The sequence below is a fragment of the Muscardinus avellanarius genome (assembly GCF_963383645.1).
Source record: "Muscardinus avellanarius genome assembly, chromosome: X".
Lineage (NCBI taxonomy): Eukaryota > Metazoa > Chordata > Mammalia > Rodentia > Gliridae > Muscardinus > Muscardinus avellanarius.
Window position 1 is genome coordinate 37,008,568 of NC_137792.1, and position 22,422 is coordinate 37,030,989.

Below are 22,422 nucleotides of genomic sequence, written 5' to 3' on the forward strand. Positions count from 1 at the left end.
AAACTGCCTGAAGTCTATGTATATTAGTTGAATGTGAAATAAAAACGAATTTTGTGTTTACACTTGGGTCACATCCCCAAGGTAATTTCATTATACATATGAAAATATAAGAAAATTCAAAAACATTTGAAATCTAAAACACTTCTGGGTCCCAAGCATTTCAGGTAAAAGTTACTTCACTTGTACTTGAGGTTGGTTCAGAAGTACAGTGGGCACATAAAAAGGAATGGTTAATTCTACCTAAAGGAGGTGACAAAGAAAGTATTTCATAAAGTAAATAATGATTGACAGGAGTATGATAGATTTTAGATAAATTCTGAAATGTAATGAAGATGACCTTTAAGGTAACCATTTCCAAATTAAGTGAGTGAGTTATGGTTTAAATTAGAGATCTTTCTCTTGTGTGCCTACATCCACTCATTTTAGTATATTCAAATAAGTTAAGTGCTTACTATGTGCCTTAAGTGCTTACTATGTGCCTGGAGTGACATGTGTGGGTTTTACTGTTTTCTTGCTTTGGAAACAATGCTTTGAATATTTCAGTGTGAGCTACTGTTTGGTTGTACATTTTATTGTTCTTGGAGTGTTCAGTCTAATAGTTCAAATGTGCAGTCATGTGAGCATTGTTGGCCAGGGACAATATCACCAAATAGTAAAGAATTAAACATGTACTTTGAAATGTGCCATGTTCGGTGGTACACACCTCTAATCCCAGTACTTGGAAAGCCAAGACAGGAGGATCTCGGGTTTTATGCTAATCTCATGGTAACTTAGTGATACCCTTTTTATTTTTTATTTTTGGTGGCACTGGGGGTGGAACCCAGAGGCTTTCTACCTCTGGGCTATATTACCAGAACTTTTTTATATTTTATTTGGAAACAGGGTCTCACTAAGTTGCTGAGAGCCTCACTAAGCAGCTGAGGCTGGCTTTGAACCCGTGCAATCCTCCTGTCTCAGCCTCCCAAGCGTGGGGATTACAAGTGTACGCCACCATGCCCGGCAGTGATACCCTGTTTAAAAATAAAAAATAATAAAATAAGGCTGAGGGTAGAGCTCAGAGATGGATTGTCTCTAGGTCCAATCCCCTGTACCATAAAAAAGCATGTCATAAAATCTACTGTATATACATTCCTAGGTGGTAACAGATGTTCAAGTTAAATAAAAGTGTCACTTTTAGGAATAAAGAACTATATGAGGTGGCAGTATATAAGCCACAGCAATACCAAAGCTTTGCTCCAACACTCTCAGCTTCTGCTGTAGGCATTGTTGACCTAGGACTCTGCTTATAAGAGTTTATTACTGTTACTATTAAGCAATCATATAAGAAATGAAACTAGCTATTTAAAAATGTCTTTCAAAGGTTTTTAAAATTATTTTAGTATTAGGGATTGAACCATGAGGCATTCTAGCTCCAAGATATACACCCAGACATTTTTTTTAAATTTTGAAACAGGATCTTGCTCAGTTTCTGAGGATCTCACTAATTTTCTGAGGCTGGCCTCAAACCTGTACTCCTTCTGTCTCAGACTCCCAACTACTAGGATTACAGGTGTGTGCCACCACACCCAGCTAAGGTATTATTTTTATAAAAGTGACAGAGGATGGAACAATGCTGAGTTTAAACAGGTCTTTTTTTGCTGCAAGATTTCTCAGGGCTTTAATATGTCAGTATTCTCTAGAACTTTCCCAGAAGAAACAGTTTAAAGTGCCCCAACTTCCATGAACATTGATATTTTCCCTGGAGCATCTTGCTTGAGGAATAGTGTTTCATTAAACATTTTTGGAATATAATTAAACAAATCTGAGTACAGGTATGTGGAATGTCCATGTTGTATTTTAACTTTTAATGAAAGAATGGGACAAATAATGAATTAAGGGATAATTACATTTCGTTTCTTGGGTGAGATCCATTTATCTAAAGTGAAGATGAATGCCGAACAGTAATCAAATAAATTAAGACTGTCTAGACAACCAGTCTGTGGAATTCAGGGCAAATTGAAGCTAATTGTTAGCTTTCTTCTATTTATCATTTGAGGCAGCTTTACCTTTTTAGTTTATCAAAATGAGGGGGTTATAAAATTTGTCCTTTTCAAAATTAGAGAATTATTTCTCAGAAAATAAGTACAAAATAGAGATGGATATAAGTATACATTAAATAGTTCAATCAATAGATTAACAGATATAGTGTTTGTATTAGGAATGAGTTTGTGTACACATTGATATTTGTTCTTTTTCTGCCAGTAAGCACAAAATTGAGTTATAGATTAGAAAATGTATTAGTAGTATTTAAAATCTGCAGGTTTACTTAGGCATAAAGGTTAAAGTGACCTGATAACCTATTCATGTTGCATTTGAGCACCTGTAACATGGCAGGCTCTATTGTAGAGATAGACTTTGTCACCACATTACATTCATTTAAGTATTTGTTTCCACAGTAGACTGTAAACTTCATGTGGATGTGCTTATATTCAGCTCTGTATTGTAACATTTATAATGGAGCTTGCAACCTAGTAGGAACATAATATTACTTGTCTGGCGAATTGATGAATTTAGCTAGGTTTGTGAAGGTATAAATAAAAGTAATTGGCTACTACTTGCTGTATAATGTTATATAAAACAGATAATGGTGGGCATTACTATCTCTTTTCCAACTTTAATGTTACTGTGGTTTTACCATTAAGCACAGCTTTAAGCTAGTCACTGCAGACGTCCTTGAAGCCTCCCCAATGCACCCTAGGCAAGCTGGATTAAGTGCCTCCATAACAACGTTTGTATTCCATTATTATAATCTGGAACACAATGAACCTATTCATGTTTTTATCTTACTGAACAACCTATAAAAATCCTGTATACATCCTAAGGAAGTGCTTTTTCACAGAATATCCTTTGGTAAATTCGGAATTAAGTTGGGAACAGGGAAGTATTTAAGATAGAACCTGAAATTACAAATAAACATTACCTAGTATATCATAAAGGAGTTTAAAGATTGAAGCAAAACCATGAGTATTAGAAAAAAGGTGATCAGTGACTTCAAGTATAAAGGTGATGATGGTAGCTCATACTAAGTGGAACATTTACTATGCGTCAGTCACTTGGCTAAGTAATCAATTATATGTGTTGTCTCGTTTGATCCTAACATCAGCAACCAGGGCATAAGCATTATTATTATCTCCTCTACAGATGCAAAAACAGCCTAAAAATCTTTTCTAAGATTATCACATACCAAATGGCAAATCATGATTCTAATGCATGCTAGCTCTATAACTAACTCTCCCACATCATGCACTTGATACCTCCCGTATCCATGGCTTGTGCATCTGCAGATTCAACTAACTCCCAACCAAAAAGATTTAAGAAAAACAATTCATCTGTACTGAATATGTACAGATTTTCTTATTCCTTAAACAATACAAGATAATAAGTATTTACATATCAATATATTAGGTATTCTGAGTAATCTAGAAAAGATTTAAAATTTATGGAGGATGTGTGTAGATTAGATGCAGTTATGTACCATTTTATATAAAGGACATGAGCACCTGCAGATTTTGGCATCCATGGGGTTTCTTGGTACTAATCCCCAAAAGATACTAAGGAAAGGATGATTCTGCTAAGAAAATGAAGTGGGAGTCTGCCCTGGCATGTTTTATTTGGCTAATTTGATTTGGGATTTTTATTTTTAGACTCTTAATTCCCTTCAATAGAAACACATAACAGTGTATTTGTAAGAGTCTTGAGTTGCAGTGTTTGAAAAAGATGCTATTCCTTCATTATTAAATTATTTCAACAAATATTTTCTGATTGTCCAGCATGTGGTAGATTCTAGAGATATAGCAGTAAGCAATAACAAGCAAAGATCTTAGTTTCATAGGGGCTTAATCAAACAATATTCAGAAGAGTTGTGTGTATGTGTATGTGTGTATATGCTTACATACATGTGTATATGTGTATAAAGTGGTAATATGTGATAAGGATAAAAATAAATTAGGGTCATGGAGACAGAGTATGACAGATGACTATTGTTTATAATGATGAGAGGCCACTGGTCATTTTTCATTAGAAATGTTCTACATAGTGAGGCCCTCTGGAAAACTGTGGGATATGTACACAATGGAATTTTACTCAGCCATTAAAAAAACTCAATTACATCATATTCAGGGAAATGGATGGAACAGGAGGACATTATACTAAGTCAGTCACAAAAAATAAGAAATCAGATGCTTTCCCTAATATGTGAGAGTTAGGGAGAAATGGGTCATAGGAGGAACTCTAGATGAAAAAGGAAATCCTATAGAGGAGCAAACAAGGCAACCTAAAGGAGGAGAAAGGAGGGGGGAAGAGGAAATCTCTAAAACACACAATGTACTTAAACATATCGAAGTAAACCACTAGGCCAAGCAAGGGAAGGAGGGATGAGGAGGGAATGGGGTGGAAATTGGGTAGGAATTAAATCAGAGATGTGTACATGTATGTAAACACAAGTTTTTTGCCCCAATATGATGTATGAACATAATGAAAAAAATTAAAAAATAGAACTAGGGTTTAGCTGGGAGGTAGAATATACCTAGGTTATATCCAGAGTACTGCAAAAAATTCAAATAGGGCTGGAACTGTAGCTCAGAGATAGCTCAGAGATAGAATGTCCCTGGGTTTAATAATAATAATAATAATAATAATAATAATAATAATAATTTAAAAATGAGTGACCATATCAGATGGTCAGAATTTCTTAGAAAAAATATAAATGGATTGTGTGCAATTCCCTGCATTCATTTTATAGGTAGACCTGGTTAAATCTTGGATGTCTAGCATTTAGATTTCAATAGTTTTCTTTTGTTTTCTGCTTAGGATTGGCTGCTGCCAAACTCTTATTTGAATATGAAGTTAATGTTTTGGTCTTAGAAGCCCGGGACAGAGTTGGAGGAAGGACATATACAGTGAGGGTAAGTGATTTTAATGCTTATATACAGTATCTTACTCAAAAGTATAAGTGAGGCTATTGGAAGACGCAGCATTGGAGGAGATTAAGAGAGTTTTTTCAGATAAGCCATTTATACTCCATAGCCCTAAACTACTTCATCATGCATATAGTGATTCTCTTCAACAAGCACTTACTAAAGAACGATAGCCTCTGACCTTTAGTCACTCACAGTTTAGTGACAACAGATGTGAAGATATAACTTCAATACAGTATCATGATTTCCAAAATAGAAACTTAAATATGTAGTATCTCAGATAGTGTTATGGTTTAGCTAAACTTGACATCAGTATGTCTGTCTGTCTGTCTCTCTCTCTCTGTCTCTCTCTCTCTGTCTCTCTGTCTCTCTCTCTCTGTCTCTGTCTCTCTCTCTCTCTCTCTCTCTCTCTCTCTCACACACACACACACACACAAACATGTTCCTTGTTTATTTACCCAACAGTATTGAGATTAAAAGAAGTGTGCCAGCCAACAGGAGCAAATGTACATATTTTTGTGCAACTTTTCTCTTGACCTCCTTGCTTCTGTCATTTCTAGCTAATATAAGAAGATAGCAAAGTTCTTGCTGCACCACTGCCTTTTTATGCTTGGGCTTACTGTTCTGGGAAAATGCAGGCTACTATTATTTACTTAAGTGTTTATTACTATCGCGTGTAGGTGACTGAACCCATGGAAGCTAATGAAAGTATACATGGAGGCAATTAAGGGTGGGAAAGAAAGAGGGACAGAGATGTAAGTTTGAGAAATTTGACATATAAAAGAGGGGCAGAGGCAGAAAGAACTAAAGGGAAGCCATAGAGGCAGAGGAGGAAGAGCATACTAGGGCTCCTCTTCCTACAGCTATAGCAGTCAATGGAGGAAAGTGGAAGAGATGCTCAACAGAGTAAAGGATGATGGAGAAAAGAAGACCTTGCATTTGTCCATTAGAAACTCATTAATGAGACTTTTCTAAAACACAAATATAGAGCAGTACAGGGTGAGGATTTGCAGTAAGGAAAAGGAAACAGACTTGTCAAATTTACTGGGAGGAGAGAAAGCATCTATCTAACTAGAAGATCTTTTACTTAGCCTAGGCAATGATAATAAGTAGATGAAGCTATGAAAATATTTAATAATTTAACAAAAGAAGTGAAGTAGGAAGTGATAGGAAGTCTTAACTAGTGCAGGTATTCAGCTTTGTCATCAAGGCTTCAGGCTCTTGCCATCCTTCTCTGCCATGCTTTGCATATTAGCCTATTGCTTTCTAGTAACAAGATGGATGCTATGATTCTAAGCAAGCACTCAAGACAGGAAGGAAAGGAAAATAACACCAGCCTTGTTTGTAATGAAGCATTTCCTTTACCAGAAGACTCTGGCAGATATTTGCTTTAGTTTCATTGGACAAAGTTGGGTCACATGGCTACTTTCAGCTGCAAGAAATCCTGGAGAACCAAGTATTTAGAATTTCTAGATTGCAGAGTGGAATCAGGCATGGGAAATGGAATCTGAATGAATATGGCAATATCCAACCAACAACATCTAAACTAGGATGGTGTATTAGACTTTGCAGTCACACCATGCCATGTCCTTTATATCATATGCACCATGTCTTGTTAGATAAAGTTGTATTCTAGGTCTATTTATACTTTTCTTAGCTCTAAGAGTTTTCTATAGCCTTGCTACTCAGTGTGTCATCTGTGGATCTGCAACCTTGGAATCATCCAGGAGCATAATAGAAATGCAAAATCTAGGAGGAGGAAGAAGTTGGCAATGGAGTAAATACCCTTAGGCAAGCCTGTGTCTAATCCATCTCAGGGAGCTACAAACTGAGCAGCATCTCACATTCCAGACTACCTTTATGGAAGGTGGGAACTAAAAGTAGAAAAACTCAATAATATTTACAAGGCCACTTTTAAACACCCAGGAAAAAAAAGGAAAATCCCCAAACAAACAGAGGTGCAAGAACAATAGCATGCAGTCCAGACTGGTGGGAATGTTGGAGGTCCCCCAAAAATCTAATATCTAGCAATCTGAGACATATTTCACAAACACCAAGGTCACCAGCCACAGAATTGCACAGTCCTACAAGTACAGGACAGAAAAGGATGACCAAATCCATGACCCTGTCCCTCCATACCCCTGTCGCACCAGGCACCCAGCAGCAGAGGTGAGTACATGAACCCCAGGGAGGTGAGTGCAGACTCCTCATAGGGTAGCTGAAAAGAGACCATAAGATGGGTAGGAAGTTACCCAGACCTTGGCTACATGCGGCACACAAAACTCTGAGGAAAACACCAAACTTGGAAGCCAAAGACCAACCCAGTTTTCTTAGTGGAGAGTATAGAGTCCCCATCCTTCCTTTGGGGTAGACCCTGCCTCTGCCAGTGGCCCTGTGCTTGATGCCCATACAGAGAGAGACACTAGGCCAGAGTCTTGCTACAGAAGACCATAGCATTGGGGTTGCAGGATGATGTCTCTGTTAAAGTTTTCCAAGCAAGCAAAAACACTTGGAATGTTCTTGAGAACCTACTCTAATAGGTGTACCTTAAATAGCTGAAAGCATCCATGTAGAACCAAGAGGGCTGCAGAGGCCAAGTAAGAGTCTTTTATTGTTCCTTTTTTCTTTGTTTTTTTGTTCTATATGTTTCTTTGTACTGATGCTCTGTACTTTTCGATTTTTTAATTTTTTTACCTTTTGCTTGTTTTATCTCTTTTCTCTCTCCCTCCTCTCTTTTTTTCAGTGCAGGGGATCAAACCTAAGACCCTAGTGAATACTGGATGAGCACCCTGGGCCATACCCCCAAACCCAAGCCTAGAAGAACCTCCTCCCAGCAGCTTTTTATAAGCAGAAAAAGTCTAATCACAAAGCCAATTAAAGATAGGAAATATTAAAATCAGAGTACAAATCAATGAGTAGAGAACAACAACAAAAATACAAAAAATAGCAAAATCAAAAGCTGGTTTCTAAATATAATAAGATAGATAAACTATTAGCCAACTTAACCAAAAGAGATAATCAACCCAAATTACTAAAATAAGAGATGAAAAAGGTGATATTACTACATATAGTGTAGAAACCCAGAGAATTATCAGAAACTATTTTGAAAAATCATATTGCAAACAAAGTGAAAAACCTAGAAGAAATTTACAAATTGCTAGACCTATATAAACTTCTTAAATTGAATCAAGAAGATATAGAAAATTTAAACCAACCAATAGCAAAGAGATTGAAGCAGGAATAAAGACCTTACAATCAAAGAAAACCCCAGGTCCAGATGGCTTCCCAGCTGGATTTTATAAAACCTTCATAGAAGATTTAATCCCAGTACTTCTCAATACATTCCATGAAATAGAAAGAGATTGGACTTTCCCAAATACATTCAGTGCAGCCAACATCACCTTAATACCAAAACCAAATGAAGACAGCTCAAGAAAAGCAAACTACAGAACAATATTGTTGATACACTTAGAGGCAAAACTTCTAACCGAAATACTAGCAATGCACATTTAAAACCACATCAGGAAAATTATGCACCATGACCAAGTCAGGTTTATCCTAGTGATGCAATGCTGTTTAAACATCTGAAAAACAATCCATGTAATTCACCACATAAACAGAACTAAGGACAAAAAAATCACATAATCATTTCAATAGACATTTAAAAATCATTCAACAAAATCCAATACCCATTCATGCTAAAAAAAAACTGCAGAGAAATGGAATAGAAGGAACATACCTCAATATCATATTCTACAATAGTCCCACAGCCAACATCATATTAAATGGGGGAGTATATGAGAGTTCCCTTTAAAATCAAGAACAAGACAAGGATGACCACTATCACCACTCCTTTTCAATATAAGACTTGAGACTAGTCAGAGTAATAAGGCAAGAGAAGAAAATCAAAGGAGTACAAATAGGAAAAGAAGTTCAGAATCTATCTCTATTTGCAGATGACATGATAATATCCTTAGAAGACCCAACAAACCCAACCAAAAAGCTTTTACAACTGATCAACAAAATCAGCCAAGTGTCTGGATACAAAATCAATCTTAAAAAATAGGAGCTTTGCTATATGCCAACCATAAATCCACTGAAAAATAAATCCAGAAAACATTTCCACTCACAATATCCTCCCAAACCATAAAATACTTAGGAATAAACCTAACCAAGGAGAACTCAAGAAACAGAGAATTCAAAAATTCACCACCATAAAAACAATTCTATCAAAAAAAGGGCAAGTGAACTAAATAGATACTTCACAAAAAGAAGAAATACAAATGGCCAATAAATGTATGAAAAAATGTTCAATATTATTAGCAATCAGAGATATACAAATCAGAACTACCCTGAAATTTTACTTAACCCCAATTAGAATGGCAATCACTAAAAACACAAGCAATAAGAAATGCTGGTGAGAATATAGAGAAGTAGGAACTCTGATACACTGTTGGTAGGATTGCAAATTAGTGCCATCATTTTGGAAAACAGTGTGGAGGATCCTCAGAAGAATGAAAATGAACCTACCATATGGCTCAGCTATACCACTCCTTGTTATCTACCCAAAAGAATGTAAACCAAAGTAACAGAATAATACATGCATATCTATGTTTGTAGCTTTACAATTCACAATTGCCAAACTTTGGAACTAGCTGATATGTCCATCAACAGATAATTGGATTACAAAACTATGAGATATATACACAATGGAATTCTACTCAGGCATAAATAACAAAATTATGTCATTTGGAGGGGAATGGATGGATCTGGAGAACATTATGCTAAGTGAGATTAGTCAGTCACAAAATGTGAAAAGTTAGATGTTTTCCCTCATACATGAAAGCTAAGAAGAAATTGGGAAATAGGAAGGACTTTAGACAAAGGAAGAGAAAGCTTAGTTGAGTGAAGAAGGGGACCTGAGAGAGATTGGAAGGAGAAAGAGGGAAATACCTCAGTGGTCATGATGTACATATATAAACTTATTAAAGCCAATCACTGTGCTGAGCACAGAAAGGAGGGGAGGGAGAAGGAATAGGATGGGAACTGGGGGGAGGGCTCAATGGGTACTGTGTGCATGTATGCCTCTATCACCTTGAACTTCAAAAAGATGTATGAATACAATGCACCAATAAAAAGAACACATGTATGCATGAAGATTATTTGTAATCCATCTGTTAAATTAAGATAGAAAATAAACCATCTAATAAGAATGTAAACCAAAAGATGAAGTAACATTTAAAAAAACTGAAATTAACAAATGAAATTTTCTTTGAGAATATATCACAAAAATAATTGCTGTTTTAATACCATATCTTGTAGAGTAGCTGCTATTATATTTTTATTGGAAACCTTGAAATTACCATTTGTTTTTCTGCATATGTAATGTTCATCTTTTGCTTTAAAATGGTTTCTCTTCATGAAGCGTTATGAGTCTTGCTTTTATTTTCGTGTGAGAATGTATGTGTATATACTATTTATCCTGCCTTATTTGGAGATCCTGGAGGAATTTAAATTACGCATTGACATTTATTTAAGAGTTACAAATGAAGACCCACTCTTACAAGGAACTGTATTTTTCATCTAATGTACATTTTAAAATTACTGCTAACTTGCTTCCCTACAAGATATAACTTCTTCCATGTTAGTGCTGTTTACTGCAGTAGTAAAACCCCCTTTTGATTTGTCAGATCTACATTTGGTTAATTTGTTTAAGAATGCTAAAATTTGTGTCTTAAAATACAATTTAAAATTATGTAATATGCACATTTGATGCTTATTTTCATTAAGATAAAGAGGTTAAATTTAGTCATCAAATTAAATAATTTTAGAGTACAATTAAAACTGCTTCAATTAAAAACAATTTCAATAATAAACGCAGGATCTGAGGCCCTGTATCAGTCCTGCTGAGTACAAATTTGCATTTTGACAAGCTTCCCAGGAGAGACTATAGACATGCTTGCTGGCTTTAATGTCATTGCAGATTCAGATTATTTGGAAAATTGCTGAGTTCTCCCTAGGATGTAGTCTGCTATTGTTTTGGGAATGAGAAGACTGGCATTCTGTCCCCTGTACTGTCTGACACTGTCTTGGGTAAATCCTGTCAGCACTTTACATCCCAATTTTCTCATCTGGGCTATATGCTACAATCCAAATACCCTCCATGAAGCTCCCCTCATCTTCAATTCTAAACTGAATGCAGTGTGTGGTTGTGCAAACGAAGGGATACATATTCCACTTGATTGCCTATAGTACATATAATTCTTCTGTCATTTTCTGAAAAATATTCCTTCATTTGAGGGAAAGTTATTAAGTTGTCCCTTGGCCCTACTTTGTTTTTTAATCTCTAAAACCTTTTGCTTACTGAATAACAGCATCAGTCATGTCAGATTTTCAGTTAAGGACAAGTATCTTTGCATAGGGGAAATGAGAAATCCAACTTGCTCATCTCAATCCATGTTATTGTCCCAGACTGCATTTCCATGCTTCATCATTTATATATGTCAGCAGCAGACAGGAACTATCAGTGTGTATTCAGCATGATATTATACACCTCATAGGTACATGAAAAAGGAACCTTGGAAATGCTTAGAATTAGCACTTAGCATTTTTATTTTAAGTGACTAGAAGAAAAAATCGGCTTTAAGAAGAATGGACAAAATGGTCTTTAATAAGCTGAATCGAATATTGTTAGAATTGCTTCTAATAGCATAATCAACTAGGAAAGTTTCTAGGAAATGAATTAATTTGGGGATAAGTGGCCATAAAAACTATTCTGCATCTTTAAATACCAAATGGTCAAGTCAGATTTGGTATTGGCAGCTAGTCAGATGGCTTTTTCTTTCCCGTTAGTTCAGAACTTTCGATTTTCCCGTGTGTGTGTGTGTGTGTGTGTGTGTGTGTGTGTGTGTGTGTGTGTGTGTTACTGGGGATGATTCAGGGGCATTCTACCTCTGAGCTATATCCCCATACCTATTTTATATATTTCTTAAATTTTGAAATGGTCTCACTAAGTTGCCGAAAGCTTTTCTAAGTTGCTAAGGCTGGCCACAAACCTTTGATTTCCCCCTTTCTTAGCCCCTCAAGTACTGGAATTATAGGCATGTGCCACTATGCTGGCTGTGATCCATCTTTAATTCTTTAGAATATAATTTAATAAAGTTGAAATGCCCAGAGGACCACCACAAGGGTGATGCATTTGTTTGCTAATATAGTTGCATATGTGGCATATTTAAATGCTGAATAAAGAGATCTAGATAAAGGCCCTAAAGACTATATTGAGGTACCACATTGCAGAGTACCATATTACAGGTCCAGAGTCTTCATTACTGAACCCATTACCTCATTTAGAATGCTTCTGCTTTGTGAAAACTATTCTGTAAAGTGTCTCACTCTTTTTACTACTTCTCTTAGGATTATTCACTTTAAAGATAGTATCAGTGTTCTAAAGACATTTTCAAACTCCCAAGAGTCCTCATACTATCTTTGTTAAAGCCTAGGAATTTAATGGAGTACTGGCTCCAGTTTTGTTCTTCAATCTCAAAATGGATGTTGCAGACTTGAGACAATTTGAAGGACAGTACCCATGGTTAATAAAAAAAAAGAGACTATAAAGATTATCATGGACAGATCAAAATAGCAATTTCTGCTATTATAGCAGAACAGAAACCCTGATTAACTCTCCCCATTGAAATAAGGAAAATGCTGAATGAAATGTACAGATCTGACAAAAAAAAGTTAGGAAATGTTAGATCTCCTGGGTACTGAACAGATATCTCAGACTCAACCATCCCACACTTAAGTCTGATTTTTATTATCATGACTGCTGCTCCTGCAGCCTTCTCCAGATCAGAAGGTGACAACTCTGAAAACACTTGTGGTCATGCTCAATACTATCAGACTCATATTTATCCTGTCAGGAAAATATTTTGGTTTTGTCTTTAAAATGTATTCAGAATCATTTCCACCACTGGTACTGCTACCTCTTGGAGGAAGCCACCATTATCTCTAGGCCAGATCACTGCAATAGCCTCCTAATTGATGTTTCTATCTTCATCTTTTCTCCCTACAATCAAATCTGAGTATGGCAGCAACAAAAGCTAGCCTTTCCAATCTAAGTCAGCACTCTGTGCTCTGGTGCTCAAATCTTCCAGAGAGGCTCCCCTTCTCAGAGTAAATTCAGTGTCCTTATTTTGCCCTTTGAGGCTTTACCTGATCTATTTCCCAGTAGTCTCACTAATGTCATCTCCAGTTCTCTTTTCCTTGCTTGCTTTGTTCTAACCACATTGCTCTGTTTACAGTTTCCTAAACATACCAGGTATACTTCTGCCTTTGAGTCTGCACTAGCTCTTCCTTCAGCCAGGAATACTCCATTTTAGAAATAACAGATGTGGATATATTGTACTAAAACACAAAGAGGCTTTATAAATTGCTCTGTAAACACACACCCACACACACACACACACACACACACACACACATAAACTCACTCACTCTCAGTCACACTTATATATCTTCAAAACATCAGGGAGCTAATAAGGTAGTGAGGAATCAGTGAACCAAAATCCATAGAACAAATGATCTATTTTTCTCCAAGATTTAGGGGAAGTTGCTGGACCCTGAAAAAGCTGCTGGGAGGCAGAACAGTGCTTTGATTATTTTGCCAAGCTAGGGTGATAGAATGTCTAGTTCAGAGCCCAGCAAAGTGTGTGTGTGTGTGTGTGTACAGGGGAGGTTCTGGTCAACTCTTCTTTGGGGTGGGCTGTATCTTAGGACTAACTGTTAACTCCAAGAGGATTAGGTCACATGTTCATTTTAGCCCAGCTTCAAATTATCTCAGGCACTGAAAAAGAAAAAATTGTCTGGCATTGTCAGTATTCCAGATGGTGGGCAGAAACAAATATAAATCCAAAAAAGGTTCCCTATGATCCAAACTGATTTCTGTATGCTTTACAAGTACAGTGAATTCAATGCAATAAAAATAATCAGGCATGCAAGGAGAAAACGTAACATTCACAAAAGAGGACTAGTGTAAACCACAATGACAAAACTGACCCATAAGAAGTTATACAAAAACATAGAGGAGTTCACTAATATTTGATCAATAGATTGAATCATTATGAAAAGCATTACTAAGAATAGCTGAAAAAAAGTTGCAAACTGTAATTCAGATGGGGAAAGAAAAATTTTAGTTTGAGAACTTGCATTTTTGTTCATAATTTAGTACATATGTTACTCTGTTGTGTAATGCTTTTTTGCGGTACTGGGGATGAAACTCAGGGGCATTCTACCTCCAAGTGACATCCCTAGCCCTATTTTTTACTCTTTATTTTGAAACAGGGTCTCACTGAGTTGCAAAAGGCCTCACTAAGTAGCTGAGGCTGGCTTTGAACCTGCGCAGTCCTCCTATCTCAGCCTCCCAAATGCTGGGATACAAGTGTGCACCACCACACCCAGATTTTTATACTTTTTATATTCTCCTATCATGCATTCTTCCATGGAAGTGCTTTAAAATATCATCAGTAGCCCATCAATGTGGGAAGATTTAAGGTTTCAACTGATAGAAATTAAGGAGTTAGCCCTAATAAATCTCTGGGTGACTCCTCTAGCAACAACCCCAGTAAAAAACATACATAATAAGTTAGTTGTTTTGCAAAGGATCTTGACTTTCAGGATATTCTTTATTCTTTATTTACCATATTGCAGATTTGGGCTCACCAATAACTACAAATGGAGGTGTTTAGTGAAGTATCAGACACTGTTGTGCCTCAGTTCATCAGTGGAGGAAAAAACTGATTGCTACTTTCAGTTTCACTTTATAAAGGAAATATTAGGCACAGATAAGTTTACAAAATGGGTTATTTTTATATGACATACAATTCATTTACATGTTTTAAGTAAAGTCTTCTGACAACATTTTCTCTTTCTGCAGAATGAACATGTTAATTGGGTAGATGTTGGGGGAGCCTATGTGGGGCCAACACAAAATAGAATCCTACGCTTGTCTAAGGAGCTGGGCCTACAGACTTATAAAGTGAACGTCAAAGAGCGTCTTGTTCAATACATTAAGGTAAGCCTGACTTTTTATCCAAGTGACCAATGTGGGAGTTATTGATATTTTTCTCAAAGCAATCATAAAAATAGGCTCATGGCTTTAAATTGGAATTCTACATTTCTTGTTTCTTTTTTATGTTACTGGAGATTGAACCAAGGGGCATTCTACCTCTGAATGTCATTAGCCATTTTCATTTTGAAACAGAGTCACAGTAAGTTGCTGAGGCTGACCTCAAACTTGTGATCCTCCTGTCTCAGCCTCTCAAATACTGAGATTGTAAGAGTAAGTACACTACCACACACCCAGGCTTTTCGTTCCTTTCTTCATTTTAAAAATTCCCAAGGACTCCTTGAATCATTGTGGGAGGTTATGTCTAATTTGACTTTCTTTCCTATTGCCAATTCTGGCCTTTATAAGCTATACCCATACTCCCCTTTTTAATACATTTGCAGATGCCAGAGTTGCCTGCAATAGATATGTGTAGATGAGTGGGTACACACACCCCAAACCTTTCCAGCCCCAGGAAACCCCTGAGTTATCCAAGAGCCAACTCTAAGCCCCCAAGGAACACAAGAGACCATTAATTTAATCTTTAAATTTGTTCTTCCACCTCATTCTTAATTAGCATATTTTTGGACACTTTGTTTATTTCCTTTGTACCTATCTCAGTCTCTTGGAATGTCTAACTTGGTTGTGCATTTTCCTACTGTTTAAATAAGAGATTGTTTAAACTTGAGCCACTCATATCCACCTAAGGAACAGCAGCTGTTGCCACTGTTATTCTTTCTCATTGAGGACAAACATGGAGTGGCTAAAGTTTGAATGTGCCTTGAGAAATCAAGTTTCTGATTCAACATTGTAGCCCACTTCCTGGAACTTAGAGTAGGGATCACTTACTTGTTCTAATGGCAGGATTCCCAAGCTAATAACCACATCACTTATCAACAGACACATCTCTCCCTGGTTCCACTGCAGGTAGTCACTGCGTGTCTGGAGGCTACAATGCTTTAGGAGTGGCCTAGGAGTTAAGGATACTTGTGATTACACACACCATTGCCCAATCAGAAGATTAGGAATCTTGACAAACTCTGATAGCTATGTAGTTTGAGATGCTTGGCTTTAAAGTAGAATTCTACATTTCTTGTTTCTCTTTTATGTTACTGGAGATATTATGTTACTGGAGTCTGACAGTGACATGTGAAAAAACAAACAAGTAGTCTTTAGAAAAATTTTAAGTTCAGAGGTTAAGGGAGGAATGAAGAAAATATAAAATTTATACAAAGTGACAGCTGGGATTATATCAGTAGTACAGTACTTGCCCAGCATGCACAAGGACCTGGGTTCAAGCCTCAGCACCATAAAATATTTTTAAAATAATAGAGTGTTTAGGAACGTTGCCTTCACTAGGCCATAGTCAAAAAGATAAAGAAAAAAAATTACCCTGCTTCCATAGTTTCACACATCATGGTGTTTCTCTGAGGTAGTAAGGAATAACAACACTGAGAATAATCACAGATAACACTTACTGAAACATTTTATATTCTCATTTTTAACATGAGGAGTGAAAGCACACCCTTTGCACTCAACTACTAATTAAACAAACATGAAAATGTACTCACCACTCCAACTGGGAAGCAAATGAATGTCATGATTATCTTGGTATCTGAGCCAACCCATGCTTATTAAAATCAGTTTCTTCCTAAGAGTCAGTCACTGATTTTTATTTTACCTGGCATAAAATAATAATAAGTAGAAACTAACTACTTTGTATGTATGAACTCATTAAATTCTTAATCTACCACACTAGATAGGCATAATTATCCCCATTTTACCTGTGAGAAAACTGAGGTGTAAAGAGTAAAGTTTTTTTTCCTCTTTTTATTTTATTTTATTTTTTAACAATTTTTTTATTGAACATAAGCAGTATACATTTAAACTATATTTGGTGCCCTCTCCCCTCCACCCCCGTTTTCCCTTCCCCCCTCCCATCAATGGTTGTCTAGGTTAACCATGTCTTATTCATAATTTTACACATGTTCAGATGTAGACCCTCATTAATTAGGATCAGCCTTCCTCCTCTCCTATCTTTCCATTCAAACTTTGCTGGTATTTCCCCTCCATTATCTGGAATCCCACTGGTATCTAAAACGTGATGCTAAAGTGAGATTTTTTTAAGTGTCTATGAGCACCCATAGACAGCTTTAGTAAGTTCAACTCCCTGTTATTCTTGATGGAAGCAAGGTGGGATTAAAATGAGTATGAGCTATTTGAGAATTTTTACTTTACCTGAAAATTGTCAACAAATCATTGGCATGCTTCCAATCTTCCTGATAGAATTCCATGTGTTAACTATCTTTAAGTGAATACCAGAATTTCTGATGATTGAAGAAGTTTCTGGGCATTACAGAGACCCTGATTTCTAGAAATCCAGGTATGATCATTTTATACTTCAAGCTTTTGTACAGGACCAACTCACAGAAAGTCTTGGGGAAATGCTATGTGAGCCATCAGGTGCCTAAGGTAAGGAAAGAGAAATGTTAAGAGTAGCATCTAGGACACTTTCTTTGTTGCTGTTAGTCTTTCCCAAAGATCCATGCCATTCTTGATAGTCCTTTTTCTAAAGCATAGCTTCACCTACTCAAATCATACTTTTTTTTCCACAAAACACAAATGGGGCTGTGGCATATATAAAGTACCAGAAGAAGGACTTGGTAATCTGAGGCATTGGACTTGGTATACTGAGGCTGCTCATAGCCAGTGAGTGTCCATACACATAACACCATAATGATATTAGGTCATAATTATTGAACATGCAGTGTGTGGCCAGATTTGAGGCTTCACCTGCCACATGCTGATTCATGCTTCATCTGCACTTTGGATTATAAATAGCATAGCAAATATAAATCTTCACCACAGTAGTTGGTTTCTCAAGGTGAGCAACACTCCCATAGTAATGATAAGGATGGCTCTGCTTTACTGAGCCCCATATCACAGAAAGGGTCTGAAGGGAAAATATATAGTTCAGAATTGTAGATAAGATTGTTAATAGTGCTGCTGGTTTAAAATTTAAGAATATTTCAACTCTCACTGTTCTAATTCTAGGGGGAGGATATTGGGTTATTAATACAAATTGTCTTTGTGACATTTTGAATTGCTTTGTGACAACTCTGACTTCCATAATCTAATACAATTGATTATTTTCTCTAATTAACACTAAAATGACTCCAGTGAACGTATTTTCTGAATGTTGTGAGTTTGATATAATGTTATTTTAGAGATTATATCTGATTTATGAAATTAGTATAAATTAGTTGTGTTGTCTTTAACCTCAATGGTGGATTTTGAATGGCATCAGCTAAATATGTTTAAGATATTTCTCTGTCATTTCTTTTCCATTGGATAGTAAGGGAAGCAGCTGGGGATGAATGCCTATTAGATTGATTTATTATATGGATTCATACACAAGACGGCCGAGCCAGGTAATCCCAGTACTTGGGAGACTGAGATGGGAGGATCATAGATTGCAGACCAGCTCCAGCAATTTAGTGAGATCTTCAACTACTCAGTGAGACCTGTTTCAAAATAAAGAAAATAAAAAGGGATAGGGATATAGCTCAGAGGTGGAATGCCCCTTTGTTCAATCCCTAGTACTAAAAAAAATGTAATAGTAAAATAAGATGCTCCACCATTATTTTATGAGTCAGTTTCATTGAGTTGTGACCTTTTGTTAAATTTTGTGTCTTGGATAGAAAGGATAAAATTATCCGTTTCTTTCTTTGCCTTCTTTGGGTTCCTCCAGATTCTAATGTAGATAGAGTGAAGGGTGTGAAGAGGGAGATCCCAGACAGAGAATGGAGCAAGGCATTTTGCCAGAGCTAATTTGAAGGAGAAATTGACATATTCATACATTCTCCCTTTCTCCCAGCTTTTCATATCCTCTCTAAATAAAACTAGAGACTTTAAATACTCATCACACAATTGTTTTTAAGAAAGTGGTATGATAAAGATTTATTTAAAACAACAAAAGCTTTCCTGATAGTAACAGCTCAGCAAGCAATTTTCCCTAGCATTCTTCCCACAGTCATTTATTCTAGGTTTCTATGCCAACGACTGAAGTCAAAAGCCTTTCAGAATGTGCGTGTCCTGGAATACTAAGTGAATCTTGTTGCTAAGAGATGAAGTTGGTTTTAACCAGAAGGTTGTATAGAAGACAGCGGATGTGTTTTCCTCATTTGTTTTAATATTTACTAGATATCATTGTCTCTTTGACTCCTGGCTTGAAAGTTTTTAGCACTTTTCCCATACTGATTCATGAAGGCAAATCTTTTGTCTCCAAAAAAAGTTATATTTTCACTTTCAACCTCTCTTGGGAGGAAACTCAAGAGGCAGGTTTATTTAAACCCTTGTAGGATATTAGTTTTCCTGTTTACTTTCAATTATGTTAATTTAGCCAGATTTAGTGACACACACCTGTAATCTCAGTACTTATGAAGGTGAAACAGGAAGATTCCAAGTTTTAGGCTATACTTGACAACTTACTCTGTCTAAAAAATTTAAAAAAATAAAATAGGGATTGGGAGTATAGCTCAGTGGAGGTAGCTTATAAAACTAGTTTTTACTAATTTCCATCCTCCATCTTGAAAATATTTCATTTGTTGCTTGTGGGTTATCAGAGATCTTAATGAGTATTAATCTTAAAAACTTAGAGTTGGGAGTATAGCTCGATGTTAGTGTACTTAACTAGCATTCATGAGGCTCCAGGTTCGATCCTCAACAGAGAAAATACCAAATGCATTAGTGGTTTCTCCTCAAAGGCTTCTTTCTTTTTCTTGTACTTTCAGGGATAAATCTCAAATTTAATTTCTAGAATACAAAGTTCCTATGAAGTAGAAGCACATTCCAATATATAGCAAAGTGAGGTTAATTATTAGACTTTTTATTCATTCATTTTTTTCTTTAAAAAATTGTGGTAAAATACACATAAAATTTAACTGAACTTGTACATGTATATACACACAAGTTTTTTACCCCAATATGATTTTATGAATACAATGCACCAATAAAAAATTTAAAAAATTTAACATTTTCACCATTCTTAGTGTACAATTCAGTGACATTAAGTACATTCACATTGTTGTATGACCATGGCCACCATCCATACACAGAACCCTTTTTATGTAGTACTGAGGGTCAAACCCAGGGCCTTGCACATGTTAGGCAAGTACTTTATTACTGAGCTTCCACCCAGCCCCACAGAACTTTTTTTCCTTTTTTTTTTTTTTTTTTTTTGGTGGTACTGGGATTCCTGGAAACCCTTCTGCCTTGGGTTACACTCCCAGACCTATTTTTTTACTTTTTTATTTGGAAACAGGGTCTCTTAAAGCCAGCGCGGCTGGCTTCAAACCTGCGCGATCCTCCTGTCTCCACCTCCCAAGCGCGGGAATTACAAGCGTGCGCCACCACACCCGGCCCCACAGAACTTTTTAAATCTTCCTTCCATTCATTTATTTCTTTTTTTATTATGAGATCTTACAGTGTTGCTGAGGTGGTCTTGAACTCACAATTCTACTTCAGCCACCAAAGTATCTGGAATTATAGGTATGTGCCATCACACGTGGCTTTTCCATTAATTTCTGAGTTAATTCATTACAGGAATTGTTTCTAGCCATTCATTTAGAAGTACTCCTAAAATTTACCCTTGTATCATGGACTGGCCTTCCCTGATAGCACAAAAAGGGAAATAGATTAGACACAAAGGATTCTCTCACATTCAGGTTTTATAACTTTCTAATAACCTACTCATATGAGGCCTTGGTTGTTGGGTTGATAGGCAAAAGGACCATGTATATGGAATGAAAACGTACTTAACTTTCTTAAGAGAAATCATTCTTATCTCCATAATAACCTAACTCCTGGAAGTTTTGGCATCTCAGTTTAGAATATAGTTGCCCAGTGGAAATTAAAATCTTCTCCTTATTCTTCCCACCTTGGTTTCTGCTTTCTCCCTATTTCCCTCCCCTTAAGCCCTATTTCAGCCCCAGATTGCATACCCATTGCCTCAATCACAAGACTCATTCATGGATCCTGACTGAATTTTCAAACTTTGTTGTAGTGTCACCTTCTAACAGGTGAAACCTTAAAAATTGTCCTATAAACTCCATAGCTGTTCTATTCTGGGTACTTCCCAAAGAAGGGAAGTTTGGTTGTTCCAGGAATATAGACTGACCTAGCAGAAAGTCTCTTCTGTCATTGCCTCATCCTGCCACTCAACAGGACTGAAGGCTACATTGTAATTATTCCTCTCAGGTATGGACTCAAAGCTTTTTCATTTATTAGTCAAATTCAAAGAAGAAATACCTTTTAAAAACCTAGTGTGCCTCAGAATTTTACTAAGTGACAGTTATTCCTTCCTTAGTGATTAGAGAAAATCTTAATAATGATTGCTTGCTTCAAGGTTCTTCAGAAATGAGAAAGACAGATATGAAAACTTAGTCAATTACTAATCTTCACAAACATAAGCCTTGAAACTAAAAAAATAACAAATCATGATAATAATGTTGATACCTGATATTTGAGCAGCCCGGTACTATTCTCATAGCACTTCATTTCTTACTTTGTTTGGGTTTCATGCAACTAGAAGAAAACTCAAAATGGAATCATAGAAGAGTTGAATATTAGTTACCATTGAGTGTAATCAATTATTTGATCCTGAAGTCAGAGACCGAGTCACTTCATTTTAGAAGACTAAAATGTCCTGTCAAGTTTTTGTTTTTAACGGAAATGATAGCGGAACATGTTCATTTACTTTTATTCCCATAGCTCCCCTGTAATTTGTTAGACTCAAATGATATACAGTGAACTGCAAACTGTGATTTAATTTTGTGTGTTTGCCAAAGTACCCAGTGGTTTAGTTTCCACAGCCACATTCAGTAGATAATGTCTCTGAAAAAAGAAAAAAACAGGCTTCAGAGACAATGGGAGTAAATCACTATAGTTCATACTTGGTGACCAGCCACAGATGATAAAAATATATACACCCTGAGGCATAGACCATGGGTGCAGTTGCTAACCCACATAATTATTTGGAATAATACTGAATATCCATGACTTTTCACAAATCTATAGACTTTAAAAATACTTTTTTTAGTGTTCAAATGCTGGGAAGATTTTACTGGGAATCTGATGGTTTCTGGTCTCCTCATTCTCTCTATGCCATTATCTTCTCTCTATCCTTATGACATTGAAGCCACTGCCCAAGTGACTTCATGCAGTAGAAGGGCAAGGCTACATCTGTCCCATCACTGGGTACACAATGTGGTGCACTCAGTTAACAGCCTAGCTGGTAAGTTCTGCTTTGCCCTTGGTCCTCTCTACCTTCTATGACAATCTTCCTCACTGTATTGTCTGGCCTAG

The 22,422-nt window shown here is 36.4% G+C and overlaps 1 protein-coding gene across 1 annotated transcript in view; it reads left to right on the forward strand.

Moving 5' to 3' along the window:
* The window catches only part of MAOA (monoamine oxidase A), a gene marked incomplete at both ends in the record, with an annotated part of 71,064 nt that overhangs the window by 8,463 nt on the left and 40,179 nt on the right, over positions 1 to 22,422 (forward strand). Inside the window, 2 exons of the mRNA XM_080719439.1 lie at positions 4,849 to 4,943; positions 14,887 to 15,024. Of these exons, the coding sequence (XP_080575565.1) occupies positions 4,849 to 4,943; positions 14,887 to 15,024 (233 nt within the window). The remainder of the gene's footprint in view (positions 1 to 4,848; positions 4,944 to 14,886; positions 15,025 to 22,422) is intronic.